General features: G+C 33.1%; 1 protein-coding gene across 4 annotated transcripts; it reads left to right on the forward strand.

Moving 5' to 3' along the window:
* Positions 1–20: 20 nt before the first annotated feature.
* LOC123705153 lies at positions 21–14,179 on the forward strand. 4 transcript variants are annotated; one of them, XM_045653810.1, is made up of 17 exons: positions 21–781; positions 935–1,015; positions 1,434–1,551; positions 1,644–1,720; positions 2,055–2,209; positions 2,276–2,345; positions 2,605–2,737; positions 2,817–2,917; positions 3,213–3,320; positions 3,559–3,693; positions 4,084–4,172; positions 4,575–4,757; positions 6,543–6,609; positions 6,685–6,728; positions 12,335–12,519; positions 12,930–13,146; positions 13,486–14,179. In XM_045653810.1, the coding sequence occupies exons 1-17, from the start codon at positions 754–756 to the stop codon at positions 13,606–13,608; spliced, it is 1,914 nt and encodes a 637-aa protein (XP_045509766.1). In that variant the 5' UTR covers positions 21–753; the 3' UTR covers positions 13,609–14,179. The 4 variants fall into 4 exon arrangements, with proteins under 4 accessions (XP_045509766.1, XP_045509767.1, XP_045509769.1 ...); XM_045653811.1 differs by having other exon boundaries at positions 12,933–13,146; XM_045653813.1 differs by having other exon boundaries at positions 2,055–2,167.
* The last annotated feature ends 286 nt before the right edge of the window (positions 14,180–14,465 follow it).

The raw sequence follows: 14,465 nt of genomic DNA on the forward strand, positions 1-14,465 counted from the left end.
AACAGTGTGTAATATTAAACCCCGATTGAAATTTCTTTAATTTGTATATTATACAAATTAATTATTATTACGTTGAATTACGGTTAAGGTTTCCTAGTTCAGTTACAGATCAGTAAATAGTTACTAGGTAAATACAATACTATGTAGAAGTATGTAGCGATATTATCTTGTTGACTTTAATTTGTATATCAACGCTTTGAAAGAATACGAACAAAATGTGGGGTATATTTAAAAAGGAAATCTAGTGCGTGTGTATGTATGTGTATGTGTCTCGTGTCCCCTTGATGGGTTTTCGGGCAGATGACGGGAGATTCACTTCAATATATACATATGAACGACATTTTATGCACGTAGAAGAGCTAAACGATTTCTGTGTTCTGCCCGACTGAGAATGTCCTGACCGGGTATCTAACGCTAAACTCACGAAGGGATTTTCAACATTTCAATATAGTAAGGTATTATTTTTACGATTTTTGTATGTGTGTCTATCACGTCTGTGTCACTCTGTGTGGTATGTATGGATCTGAATTTATTTTACAATGTCGAAAGCTGCCAGTTGGCATAGCTAATAGATTTTAATAAATTGATGTTTTTTTGTTATTAAACTGATAGTATTTTGACAACTTTGACGTAATGATTTTTTAGTGCTTTTATTATTAAAAAACCCTTTTATATTTAATTATTAAATCAAACTTTCTTTTCAAATTGTTAAGAAAGCGCTTAAGTCGTGTGGGATGAAAATTTCAAGTTAAAATGGGCGACGGGTTAAAGATAACTAAAGGTGAATTAATTGTCAATTTATCTTACTAGGTTTATTTTTTTATTGATCCTAAAATTGTATTCTACGGGAGGTTCCGTTGATTCTGGTGGAAAAATTCTAGAAAATTTAAATGTTAAATAGTACTTTCTACTAGAGCCAATACGATGTTTACAGATAAGCGTCATAGAAGTTCTAGTAGTATCGCTGGAGGCCCTTTAGATGGGACACGTTCTGAAAGAAAATTGGATTTAAGGGGTGTGTAGATTATACATTTTGAAAAATAACCTAAAATTGATCTATTTCAATTTATCTTTAAGTAGCAGTAATGTGACGTAGATGTTAGTATCCTGAGGGACCGTTCCTTTACTTTCTATTGTTTTTCAGCTCCCACTAGATACTGACTGTACTGTTTGAATACTACAAATCGTAAAATTACGATTAAGTTTGTATTAATAAATATAATAGCAATTGCTTTAAATAATAGATACGTTTATAATAATAATTTTTTTACCATTGCATTTAAAGCTAACAGATCTGATCAGGGGCGATTAGAAAAAAAATTTCCATTTGATAGAAAATATCTTAATTGTCTACGTCAAATACAAAATACCATAATTGTCACGTAATAAATCGTTTCTTTTCTAAATATCTTCTTGTTCATTATTGTTCATAGCATCTATACCTGAAGTCGATGACCAATTTGCTTTAGCGGAAGCAAGGTGTGATGAATTGCAGGAAAAAATTGATTTAGTGAAGGGCCTAAAGCGTAGGCGAAAACTTAAAAAACGAAGGTAGTTTTATTTAGGAAAATCCTTTGCTATTTTAATTTAATGTATTACAAATGGAATACTTGTCTTATCAATAATATTTCATTATATTTCAGTATGACTCATTTTACAGAGCAGGCAATGCCTGTCGAAAATGTTCCATTTATAAGTGTAAGGACTCAACCTAAAAAGAGTAAGAATCTTGTAAAATTAATAAGTTACTAAAATATGTAGCGTGTCCAAATATAGATTATATTCCCATTCAAAAGATATTAGTTTCTATTTTGTCTATCTCGCGGTTAATGCAATGACATTTTGAAAAGTAATTTATGAGTGTAGTGTTCGAGGTATTTACAGTTCTTAGTACGACAGGCGACAGAATATTAAATTATTTGTATTTATATCCATTACGATTAGCAATACCTACCTATAGACAAAGATTTTTGCTTGCGTTACAAAATGTAATATACCTTATATGTGGGCACACTCTACAATCTAAGAAGAAAATAATTTGAAAAATATTCTAGCCTTGATGGTTACAGAGGTGTCACAGCAAGCAGCAAGGTTGAGACGACTAGAGACGCCCGCAAATCCGACCCGGGGCTATTTAGACCCGGCCACGTTAGAACAACACCAAATGGTAGGTCAGGTCCGAGGGTACAATCAGATGTTTTGGCAGCCGGTATGTATTAATAAGCGATTTTGTATGTACACATTCTGATTTTAAATAACTTTACTATATATGCAGAACAAGCAAAGTAATGCTGCTCGGAAATCGCCTAAGCCTCGCGACCGTCGCGGCCATCCAGAAGGAGACGGTAAGAATATTTCTTTAATATCTTAGTTCATCTTAAGCACTCAAAAAAGAATCCAAAAATGTATATATCGAAAATGTTTATTTTAATTGTACATGTTGTAATTAAGGTGGGAACAATAAATATTTATTCCCGTCACGAAGAAAAATCGGGATCGTTACAAATTAGCGAGCTTTAAAGGGGACTATTTAGAGTATAACACCTAATAATTGTTACCTTTATTATAGGTATAAAGCATTTTAATTTTAATTTTATATTTAAGCTATGTATCGCCTGGATTATTCAACGAACGTAAAAGCAGAGCCTCATGAGGTCGCTTGCGGGGATGACGATGTAGTCGGCGACTATTCGGATGACAATGTTAATAACCAGCAATATAACGATTTTTATCTAGGGTAAATATATTGTATATTAAATACATTTAACATATTTTATAAATATACTTTTCGCACTCATGAGTCGATTCCATGTTAGGTCAGTCACGATGAATAAAAAGCAGCATGATGGAAAATCTCAATCGAAGCAAACTGGCAATCGTCGACGTCATGTACCAAAGGAAGCTTCGATCAAGGAAGGTATTTAGTTTAATTTTTTTTTATTATAAAAGAGTTAGTTAGCAGGTTGATCACCTAATTAAGTGATTACCACCGGCCACCGCGTATGAGCAGTTAGCACTCACAACGTTACCTTTGTGAGACTGTTACCGGCTGTCGAAGGTGGATGTAGGCTCTCTTTTTAAAGATATTTAAGTCATAAAGGTGCGGGGATACAGAAAGGGGTGGAGTGTAGCCTGTTAAATTTTTTTTTCTTTAGTTACCTACATAGTAGGTATACGTCATTTGCCACAAAATAATTCTTGTTTGTTTAAAGCGCCTCCACACTGGATGTACGGTGTAATAGATCATTCGCAAGAAGTGAATAGAGCACCCGGATATGGAAAATATAAACAGCAAAATTCAAAAGAAATGCAGAGCACTGGTAACATCCTTCTTTTCAGTACTACCCTTGCACGTTTAGAAGTTTACCTAACTTCTTTAGGCGCGTTGAGAGTAAAATTTTAATGTCGCGTCATGGCAATACTGTCACGTAACGGAGTAAGGCGATGATTTTGGTATCTTTGAATATTGTCCAAGAAGTTTCACTTCTGACACGTGTGCTCGGCACACACGCTCTCTTTATTTATGGTATAACTGGATGTATTTAATGTGTAATACAGGCACAGGAGTGAATCAATCTGAAGAAAGACCCGTAGTAGAGTTATTTAATAAGAGTCGTAGCAGTCCGTCTGCCGATTCTGGGCAACGGCAAGCGTATCAAAGGATTTCGTCACCCGATGCAAGATCTAAAAAAGGTAAGTAGGTTCAAAGTAAATGTAGAAAATGTTTTAGTGGTTGTTATATTATGGCAGTCATAAGCATGCTTACGACTTTTCGGATCCTCAAAAAATATTTCACTATGAATTTAGTTAACCATTTAGTATTTAAGTAACTACAATGCTCTAATTTTATGATATTTTATGTTTGAGATTTACTAGGTACGTTGTATAGCTTATTCAAATAATATTTTTTTATTGTCGTGTGTAAAATAGTAATTTTTTTTAAACAAATTTATATTTCGGCGCTAATGGCGTTGTTTGATGTATTTAGTTAAAAAGCCTATGCAAATTTGAACTAACGATTAACGAAAATGTTATAATTCAGCTAATTCACCAAAACTAATACTGTATTCTTCATTAATTTAGTTCGTGATACACAAGCCTATGTTGATGATGGCACAATTCCACACAGTGACGCTACGGCGACTCCGGTGGAAACTGTGAAAAAGCCAAAGGTTTGTCTATGTAATTCAGGTTTTACTTTTAAACATAGAATATCATAATGCTATAAGTCTTAGACTATAAGTGCACAATGCATAATGATCTTACCTATGAAGGTACGTACCGTTCACGTCGTACGTCGTACCACAGGTCGTACTCATTAACGTGGGGCAAAATTAAGACACTTATAATATTGTTATTATCGGAACAGCTACCCTATAAACAACAACATTTGTAGAAACTAATATAAGGTTAATGGTGGGTTCCACTTCATCTAAATAGATAAGTGTAAAATGGGCTATCCGAGGAAATTGTAAGCGGGCGGTGAAACCAAAGTCTCAAGTTTTAATGTTATTTACGTTTTAACGTAAAGTTCACACGAGCCATAGGTATTACGGTATACTTATCACATTCAGGAGCACCGTCATCCACGTCGTGTCAAGTACCGCAGTCGTCATTACGAATTGCCGACCGTGGCATCTCAGATGAAACAGGCGGGCATGCGTTGTTACTATGGCAACGCGAACCGCACGAATATCCCCTTTATAGTGAGCAAGAGTACTGCGCCCTCGCATAATATTGGTGTTAATATCCAGCAGGTAAAAATATTGCTACGTTTGTATGTAAAAAATAAAAATTATTTGGAAAATTGAAAAGTGCACGACTCATAATGCTCATTTAATTATGAAATATATAAAAAAATATATATATATACATAGATATACAGTCTTGTAGTTTTCGTTTTTTATTAATTGCAATTAAACGACACTGAATTAATTAATCATTCGCATTCAGTGACCTACAATCGTCGATTAGAATATTAAAAAAAATTTAACTCAAATGATGGATTTTTTCACAAGTTATAGTGTTTTGAGGTTTCACACATGACGGACAGGAAAATTTTTTGACCTATTTCGGTGTTTTTTTCCAATTCTATTGAAGTAAATCAATTTTTAAAAAGTATGGGATTAATCTCCATTAAATTATCTCGACAATAGTATGCAAAATATCTTGATTCCGTGAACTAACAAGGCTATAATAATAAGAATAGCTGCAAAAATGAGGCGAAAAAAATTTTTCGATCGTAAAGCACTCTCTGATGCTTCGCATCGTCGTGCAATATGGTACGAATGTAGAGCCTCCGTCGTGTCACTTTTTTCAACAATAATACATGTAAGAGTAGGTACCTACTCTAGAATCTAGACAAGAAAATTAAAAAATTAATATATTCCAGTTATAATATTTCTTTGATTAAATCTGGAACTGTCAAAATATTACATCAATTTAGTTATCTACTTTGTTAATCGTGACTCTCCCAGTCGTCACTTTACCTCCCGTCACTTTAACTTGCGTCACTTTAACTCCCGCCACTTTCACTCGCGTCACTTTAGCTCCCGTTATTTTACCTCCCTGACGGTGTAAAGTGACCTTTAAGTTCCGTCACTTTACCTCCCGTCACTTTACTACCCGTCACTTTAGCTTCCGTCACTTTACCTCCCGCCAGTTCGACATTGGCGAAGTCCTTTGGGTCGGGCCATAAACAATAATATAAAGTGAAAAAACTAAAACCCAACTACGACAATAACTGGCGCTGAAAAAGTATAAAACAAGATTTCAGAATACTGAACTGAACAAAGTTGCTAATGTAGTTGCAAGTAAATGGACACAGTAGACTCTACCAAGATGCCTTCGTTGTAAATTGACAATAATGTCATACAATACTATTCTGAAGTATGCAATATTCCACTATGTAAAGATAAATTTTCATGTTTGGAAAGGCGTAGTCACACGTTGTTGAAGTGCTACGGTAGATAGGTATATTATGTAGTTTTTTCACTTTATATTATTTGTACTATTTTGGTGTTAAAGTGTATTTGGGGGCATAATATTAACAAAAGTTAAACTGATGAACTAATAAAGAAGCTATGGACGAAAAGATGTGAATTATATGCAATCAGCCCATGAATACAGGTAAAGTCACGAGCAAATGCTAGTCATTTATATATATTCAAAATGTACAAGGAAAGCGCTTTCAAATGATACTAAACACGGGATATTTATCTTAACTTAATTTTTTTACTTTGTAAGTTTTGTCCGATAGAGGACGCCACATTAGATTTTGTGAAACCCCATATAGCCTCCAGCGGACAATTAAGACGCTTCTAATGATATGTCATTTGTCAAATTCTGATAAGTAGTTTAGACGTTACGAGGGAACAGATGAACATACATACATACATACATACATAGCCTGTCAAAATCATAACCCTCCTTTTGCTTTGCCGTAGTCGGGTAAAAAAGAAGAAGAAGTTATCTACTGCCATTTTCCTCTGTTTTATAAAACGGCTTATTTTCTAAATCGAAAAAAAAATCTTTGATTGCAGGTTTTGAATGGTCTTAAAATACAACAGCCTTTATCTGGAATTCCTCTGACGATTGCGCATCATATGGGTTAGCATCAAAGTTATAGTTCAGTCAAAATATGATAATTAAAATGTTTTCTTCATGTTATTTCTGAATATACAGGTTTGGGGCACATACCTACGTATGGGACGAAAAGTGCTACAGTGGTTAGTTTTTTAATACCTACTCTTTAAATTATATAAACATTAAACGTCGTAATTTTCATTTTACATCAGTCAGAATCAACATTCGAAATCGAAAATTTAACAATAATTCCAAAAGTTTTCAAACTTCGGTCAAGTGAATGGTTCATTGGGACGACAATAAATCTCATTTTACAACCTTGTCCGCAGTCCGGAACATTGTTAAAATTGCAATTAAATTATTTTTTTGCTGTATGGTCGTGAAAAAAATTCCAAAAGTTCTGCAAACTTGGGTAAGTTTTCGATATAATTGTGGATATAATATTTCATGTCACGTATTAAATTGGCAATCAATCTTAGAGCCAGCGCGCACGAGCAACTTTGTCTCCGCAACTATTTTGTCTCTCCCATCAATTGTATGGGGAGTTTCGTCGCTACGTGCGCGCACTTTCATACTAGCCCATAGGTGGGAGAGACAAAATAGTTGCGGAGACAAAATAGTTGCGGAGACAAAGTTGCTCGTGCGCGCTGGCTCTAAGTGTACGGAACATTGTTAAAATTGCAATTAAATTATTTTTTGCTGTATGGTCGTGAAAAAAATTCCAAAAGTTCTGCAAACTTAACACAGATATCGGAAATATATACCAAACGGTTGTATAAATTTGCAACGTTTTTCGTTGACCGGAACATGTTTATTTATAATTATTTTTAATTCGAGGTCATTTTTTCGAGTAAGGTGGTCTCGGAATAATTACAAAAGTTTTGGAACTTGGTTGCAAAGTTCGAAAACATCTATTCTGATGCATTTACAAATTTGCAACATCATTCAGTTTAATAAAAAATAAATAAATAAATAATATAGGTAAACCAGAATCTGATGGCAATTAGGGAAATCAAAATTTTGAGTGTGCAACTCTAGGGAAAATGGACTGAACGATCTTGATACTGCTTATTTTTTATTTTGTCCTCAATATCATTAGTCACATTACATAAGTGGACAATACTGTACTTAATAATGAGATATCCACTTAATATTATGTAGGTACATACTTACATGTATAATATACAATTGAGTATTTGAATAAAAAAAAATGATAGATTTTTTTTATGTATTTTAAAATCTTATTATTAATAATATTGATATTTAATGCAAAAAACTCAAAAGAAATTTTTTTTCAATTAATTATAAGCAATTAAAAATTGATGCAATTTAAATTAAAATCACGTGACTATAAACGCGCCATGACTGGTCACCATAGATGTGACGTCAAAATGTTTTAGTTGTATTCGTTTTTCTATGCAATGCTAACTGCAATGTGTGAAAACTATCATTATGACGTCATACGCGTCCGGGTGACGCTTCGGGAGTTGTCGGTGTGTTTTCGGTACTGGATTCAAAGACTAATTTTTATTTTGAAACTAGCTGTGCCCGCGACTTCGTCCGCGTGGAATAGCGACTGCATAGTAGTTACTACTTTACATACAATTATTTAGTAAACACGTACTACCATAAACAATTCATAGAATTGTTAATAGAATTTATTACTAATCTAAGCTAAAAAACTTACGTACTTTCCGGAAATCTGGGGCATTTTCCGGGGATATCCGGAAAATGCCTGTAAAATATTTGGGAAATCCCCCGGAAAATGAGTGAAAATGTCCGGGAAATACCCGGAAAATATCCGGAAAATATCCGGAAAATGCGTGAAAATGTTCGGGAAAAGCGTGGAAAATGCCTGAAAAATCTCCGGAAAATTCCAGGGAAATGTCTGGAAAATATCCAGAAAAAGCGTGGAAAATGCCTGGAAAATCCCCGGAAAATGCCTGAGAGATGCCCAGAAAATGCCCGGAAAATATTCAAAAAATGCGTGAAAATGTCCGGAAAAGGCGTGGAAAATGCCTGGAAAATTCCCGGAAAATGTCAGGGAAATGTCTGGAAAATGACTGGGAGATGCCTGAGAAATATATGGAAAATATCCGGAAAATGCGTAAAAATGTCCGGGAAAAGCGTGGAAAGTGCCTGGAAAATCTCCGGAAAATGTCTGGGAAATGTCTGGAAAATATCCGGAAAAAGCGTGGAAAATGCCTGGAAAAACCCCGGAAAATGCGTGAAAATATCCGGAAATGCGTGAAATGGTCCGGAGAAGGCGTGGAAAATGCCTGGAAAATCCCCGGAAAATGCGTGAGGAATTGCCCGGAAAATGTCCGGAAAATATCCGGAAAATGCGTAAAAATGTCCGGAAAAAGCGTGGAAAATGCCACTTCAAATTTGCGAAGTAATTAAAGCAGACAACCAAAAAAAGAAAAAGAAAGCTAAAATCTTTCATACCTATTAAATGTATATGGGATATTCATATTTCATATGTGCTTAATGTAAGGGTTTAAAGATATTTTTTTTTATATTTCTCGATTTATTTAAAAAAAAATGATTACGGCCATTATTAGGTTAAGTACTTTCGATATCAGTTTAAAGTTTTTTGTTATCTGTAATACTTACAAAAAAAAATCGCCTGTGCACACTGAACGATTACACCTTGTACATGAATGCCTTAGCAAATGTTCGCCGTGATTATTTAAATGATCATAATTTTTTTATTAATGAACCAATTGACATGAATTAAACACTAAATGACAAAAAAAATTAACTACAGTTTTGGGTTCGGGATCAATTTAATAATTACATCTGCTAATATTTTTTTACATATTTTCATTGTATAAAATCGTAACATAACTTCCTTTATGTATTGTTCTATTAACACATAGATAATATCTTCCCAAGGTACTAAATTTTAATAAAAAAGTTGTTTTTGTTATTTATATCTAAAAAAGAGTATTTATATTAGACAGAAATAAACATAAAATTTTTATAAGTTTTATGGAAACTGAATGTAATGCAAATGGGCAAATGTAAAAGTAAAATTCGGTATTTAAAATAAATAAATGAAACAACTACCAATTACAGAAAAACTTCTTTTTCGGTTGAAAATTGCTGGATCATGAGTATAATTCTTTATCTCTTACCTTGGGCAGTCTGGAAGAGATCGCTAGTAAGCGATAAGACCGCCTTATGTACATACAATGTTAATCCATTTGGTATGATTGTAAATATTTTACGTATATTAAATTGATAAATAATATGTACTCTGATCCCAGTACTATCTGTACCGCGAAAGCCATAACGATAATAAAACAACAGTAAAGCACGAATAAAAATCATACTTGTACTGTGAGTGCAATATTTACGTTTCAAAATAACATTTTTTTTGGTACTAAAACGTAGGTAGATTCTCACGCACGCACGCTGATACGTGGTTGGCTGCCCCTTTTCTCATTCCCGAAAAATATCCTTTAAAATTACCCAAGATTCTTCCAATGATTGTACCATACGTTGGAAATTAACTTTATTCAACAATTGACCACGCGCCAGGATACTTATTTCTACTACATCCTCACGCAAATCGTTAATTTTTTATGAACATTGAATCTGTAAATAAAAAAAAATGAAAAGATTACTTTACCTTATTTTATTAAAAAGCTACTAACAAATAAAATTCTATCAAGAACTTAAGTGACCTTCTTTGGGCGTATAATATAGTCTTGTAAAAGTTATACATAAAAATAAAATTTCATCATTTTCTTATTTTGTCGTAACTTCAATTCTAATTAAAAACATGAGTCTAACTATATAATTAATTATGTATAAAGAATAAATATAAAAGCCACAACTTACCTTTTGTGGGAACGCAAGAAGGATTTTTTTAAATGTCACAATTAACTGTTAATGGTGTCTTGTTTGACATCAAATAATAAACATCTACCCTCACTTGTAAAATTTTATTTAGTATATTCACATAAAATATAAGCACCTGAAGTGGACTCTGGGAAGACATGGGTTAAAAAGTTAAATAAATAAGTACAATTAAAAACCCCACCAACATCATATTATTTAATTCTTAATTATAAATTTGCAAGAAGCGTTAAATATGTAAATTGATTTGATTTTAATGAAGTCTCATAGATGGCGCTGTTTCAAATTTGTCTTTATACTACTAAGATTCATTAAACTGTTTCTCTGCCAAAATTACGTAAATGACGTAGTTTTTATAGTGTAAAGCTAGATAATAGCGTGGCTTACCCAAAAACAACATTTAAACATGAGTCTTTAGATTGTACGCTGTGTCATACACGGAATACGTTAGAAAAATAAAGGTTCACAGCTCCTCCCCCGGAGGTGATAGCATGATAATGTGTATATAAAAGCCTCACCCGACCTGTTAGTAATATTCATGCAAAATTTGAAGTCAATCTATGCGGTACTTTTTGAGATTAGCTCGGACAAACATACAGACAAACAGACAAACAGACAAACCGACAAACAGACAAACAGACAAAAATTCTAAAAACTATGTTTTTGGCTTCTATATCGATTATAGATCATGGATTATGTATTCTTTTAAAAAAATATTCAATGTACAGTTTTGACTTTCCTACGATTTTATTATATGTATAGATACCTTTTGAATTATTGCAAAAAAAAATTAAAAAAATAGTTTTGTTATAAAACTAATATATAATCTTTCCATTTAGCACAAAAAAAAAATTATTCAAATACTCAATTATACATATAACTTTTATACAGGTAATACATATTATTATTTACACATACCTATATTTGTATATTCATAACCAGTATGCCATGTGAAAATATCGATATTATAATGATAATATAGATCAAAACTGCTTATAATTTTTTATAAAATAAAATAAAAATAAAATGAAAATATGTTTATTTTCGTAACTATTAAGAGATACATACATTATAAAATTGACATGGACAGCTTGGACTTGATGAATAGCCGTATTGGAAACTCCTGTAATAAGTTTTCATAAAATTATATTCTAATCAACAAACAATATTATAGTTACCTACTTATAATATTTTTTAATTTAAAGTATCAAAACGGGTAAGTCCAACTTTCCAATAAAATCTTCAAAATTGAAAATTGTGATGTGTTTGACCTTTCTTCATCGAATGTTTTTCTATACACATTATATTCAACACCTCTTGCTTGTGATCGCAGCGGCTTTTTCGACATTTTCGAAGATTTTTTAGACAAAATCCTAAAAATTATTCATCAACTGAAAAAAGACAAATAATTTGACAACTAATTTCATAGTTGTCAAATAAGTTGCCACATGAAAATCTTTTATTTCTTAAATATAAATATGCCATCAGATTCTGGTAGACCTATAATATTCAATATTAAATATTAATAGATGTTCCGTACACTGAGATTGGTTGCAAATTTAATACGTGATATGAAATATTATATCGAAAACTTCCCCAAGTTTGCAGAACTTTTGGAATTTTTTTCACGACCATACAGCAAAAAACAATTTAATTGCAGTTCCGGACTGCGGACAAGGTTGCAAAATGAGATTTATTGTCGTCCCAATGTACCATTCACTTGACCCAAGTTTGAAAACTTTTGGAATTATTGTGAATTGATTGTCTTGACTGACTGGAGTATTTCATAAAACTTAAAAATAGGTACTTTTACTTAAAAATTAACCCATCAGTTTCGATTTGACTAGCTTATTACTGAAAACGTTTTCAATAATTTGTACAGACACCATCTCTAGACAACCGCGAGATCAACGCAATCAGAGTGGGCAGGCGTTTGTTGCGTCTGCCCTCGTACAAGTACATGTCGTACAACCGTCTGCTGAGCATGTACCGCGAGGGAGACGGCATGGTGCCAAAGTTCCTGCGGGCGATCAGCCGGCCGCACTACTTCTACACTTCTATGTATAAGTGAGTTTGAGTGTGGTGCTAGAATTCCTCACTGAAAAAAGGGGGATTTTGGATTGTATCATATTATATGTGATTTTTCAGTTCATTTTTCAGGTGGAAATGTACCTTACCGTCTAGTACTGATGTTAAATTTGGGACCGTAGATATCTTGAAGTGTTGCGTGCATAAAATGATGTTGTAGAAAACTTAACAATTATAAGCTTGCTTATTACTCTTTTTGACATCTTATAATATAGCTTCGACATTACGTTCCTATTCACAAGGATACTCTCATAAAATATAAACTTACTTAGATATATATATTTATTCTATTCTATTTCTATAAACGAAACGTACTGCTACAGGAGTTTCACTTACCTAAAAATCTTTCTTACCATAATGTGTTATCAAAAATAAATTTGTCGATCAAGCAGTCTGACAATGAATCGGGATGACTTCGACAACGCGACGTCCAAAGGCCAGGGCGGGTGTCAGGAGGCCAAGCAGAGCCTGGCGGAGTATGCTAGCTTGTACCGCGAGTACGAGCAAGTGGAGAAGTGTCTGAACGAGAACTATGACCCGGAACTAGAGAGACGTAAAGAAGACTTGTCGCGGCAATTGGCAGCCCGTGAGGAACACATACGCAAGGTACCTATAATTGTTATACGTATTTTACAAATGTTGTTTAGGTAATAAATCGAATGAAAAAATTTGCAAAAGTTTTTCAATTCCTGTTTAAAATCTTTCATGTTCGTCTTAGTTCTGAAACCCTGACGTATTTAGTTTAAGTTAGAGACCTTTTCCAATAGGACCACAGCTGATTAGGTACCTAATTAGTAATTATATTTAATGACATAGGTGATGACGTACATAGCATTGAACTAATTTTCGTTTAGTGCATCCTTTTTGTCTAAATATTGATATATTCCTTTCGATAGTTGAGTATTCAATGTAAGCTAATATTTATGATCTATGTTTAATTCATAGGTTGTCCAAGATTTCCGAAACTCAACTGAAGGCGATATGCCGCTAAGAGCATCTGCTTCAAACGCAGAAGATGGCTACCGGCATTCAAGCTACAAGATCAACCAAGACGGATCACACCAATGATACGAGCTTTACTAAAAATTGGACCAAATTATATGTGCCCGTAGAGCATTTTTGTCAAGTACATACAAATATATATTTATGAGGGTTCTTGAAAATTCAGGTTCTTAAAATAACAGTTATCAAGCTGGATCTTCTTTCTAAATTAATAATCTATCTCACGGATGCCATAAGAGATAGGTTATGTTCGCGGGTCGTTAATGTTTATCTATAATAATATATAGATATTATTGGGGAAGAATTGCTGATGCATTTATTCCTTGTAAGATTCGAAAATCAGCATAGATTCTATAAAGAAACTGTTCCATTGTTCATCAATAAAACATTTTACTTGTCGACGCTGTTCCATGCTGTCGAATAGGTCGGGTTCCAAAACGTTCTAATTAGGTTTAGCTTGATAAGGAAACGTAGTCTAGTGTTAGTTCTGGGCTTAATTTCCAGTAGAATTATATTTATTTGTATATTTTGATATCTACTCAATAAATTTTTAAAAATTTTTGAACAACTCTAATGCATATTTTATATTATCAATGTTAGAAAGCTTATGATTGTTGCGATAAATTAGTCATTGTGTTATACTTCAAATATAAACTTGAGGTCAAATCCACGACAATAAAGAATTTTGAATAGAATTTTTTGTTCTTTTATTTAATGATAATACACAAATAAGGATATCTTCAGGGTGGCAATTGATTTGTTATTTGAATATTAACTTACCTACAGATATACAGGGTGTAATCGTTAAGTGTGCACAGGCGATTATTCCGTAACTATTCTATACTAGGCTTTCGATAACAGTATAAAGTTTATTGATATCTGAAATAGTTACAAAATAATCGCCTGTACACCCTGTATATGTA

The sequence above is a fragment of the Colias croceus genome, chromosome Z (genome assembly GCF_905220415.1).
Source record: "Colias croceus chromosome Z, ilColCroc2.1".
Lineage (NCBI taxonomy): Eukaryota > Metazoa > Arthropoda > Insecta > Lepidoptera > Pieridae > Colias > Colias croceus.

Coding starts and splice junctions, on each gene's coding strand:
- LOC123705153 (XM_045653810.1), top strand. CDS start 754: ATGGGCGACGGGTTAAAGATAACTAAAG. Junction 2,738..2,816: donor TATAACGATTTTTATCTAGG/GTAAATATATTG, acceptor ATTCCATGTTAG/GTCAGTCACGATGAATAAAA. Junction 3,694..4,083: donor CGATGCAAGATCTAAAAAAG/GTAAGTAGGTTC, acceptor TCATTAATTTAG/TTCGTGATACACAAGCCTAT.